The 1,057-nt window shown below is 65.3% G+C and overlaps 1 protein-coding gene across 1 annotated transcript; it reads left to right on the forward strand.

Moving 5' to 3' along the window:
- The first annotated feature begins 19 nt into the window (after positions 1–19).
- LOC114073286 (claw keratin-like) lies at positions 20–769 on the forward strand. The gene has a single exon (XM_027911070.1). It carries the CDS (start codon positions 20–22, stop codon positions 416–418), a length of 399 nt encoding a protein of 132 aa, XP_027766871.1. The 3' UTR covers positions 419–769.
- Positions 770–1,057: the final 288 nt, after the last annotated feature.

Here is a 1,057-nt window from a genome sequence, read left to right on the forward strand (position 1 = left end):
CTCCTTGCCTGTGGGAACCATGTCCTGCTCCAGCCTGTGTGTGCCCTCCTCCTGCGGGGTGGCCACCCCGGCCCCTCTGGCTGACACGTGCAACGAGCCCTGCGTGCGGCAGTGCCCCGACTCCACGGTGGTGATCCAGCCCCCGGCCTCAGTGGTCACCTTCCCCGGGCCCATCCTCAGCTCCTTCCCCCAGCAGAGCACTGTGGGCTCAGCAGGAGTGCCTGCTGTTGGAGGGGGCTTTGGGGGCAGTTTTGGAGGCCGTGGGGGCTCTGGAGGCTCTGGGGGTTATGGTTATGGGGGTTTTGGGGGCTATGGGGGCTCTGGGGGCTGTGGGGGCTCCAGAGGTGTCGGCACCTGCGATTTTGGGGGCTGGCGCAGTGGCCACAGGTACCTCAGTGGCAACTGCGGGCCCTGCTAAGCCCCTCACCGAGACCCAGGAGAGCTCCAGGAAACCCCCCGGCACATCCCCACACGGCACCTGAAGGAAGGACACCCCTCTGGCATCGCTGGGCTCCAGAACTTGGGCACCTCGTGCCTGCTGGGGACCCAACTCTGCCCCTTTCCTGCTGTGCTTGAGCCTCCCCTCCGGACCTGCTGCCTCCTCCCAGCACAGCCCCGGGTTGGGCTCCTGCTCCTACTCCTGCTCCTGCTCCTGACGGGGGCTCAGCTGAGCTCTGCCCACTGCCAGGAGCCAGGGAAGCCCTTGGCCAGGGCCCTGCTCTTCTGGCAACCCCCTCCTCCCCCCCAACTACAATAAAAGCTGTCTTTGCATCGCAATGTTGAGCCCTGGTTTCATTTGCTCTTTCCTCCACACCCAGTCCCTGAGTGGCACCGGGGCTTTCCAGCAGCTCCTGTTCGGTGAATCCTTAGGAGAACTTGTGGGAGCTGCCAGGCTTCCTCCTGCCTGGCCCTGGCCATCCCACCCCTCGGCAGGACAGCCCCCACAGCCATCACCATCATCATCTCCCTCTGCAGCAGCTTCCCCCTAGTTGCCCTTCCTGTCTCCTCCCCACTTTGGGCTCCTGCTCTCTGCAGCCCAGCCAGAGCTCCTGGGCCT

The sequence above is a fragment of the Empidonax traillii genome, unplaced genomic scaffold (genome assembly GCF_003031625.1).
Source record: "Empidonax traillii isolate 1590-97213 ecotype Southwest subspecies unplaced genomic scaffold, ASM303162v1 scaffold5934:size10727, whole genome shotgun sequence".
Classification (NCBI taxonomy): domain Eukaryota; kingdom Metazoa; phylum Chordata; class Aves; order Passeriformes; family Tyrannidae; genus Empidonax; species Empidonax traillii.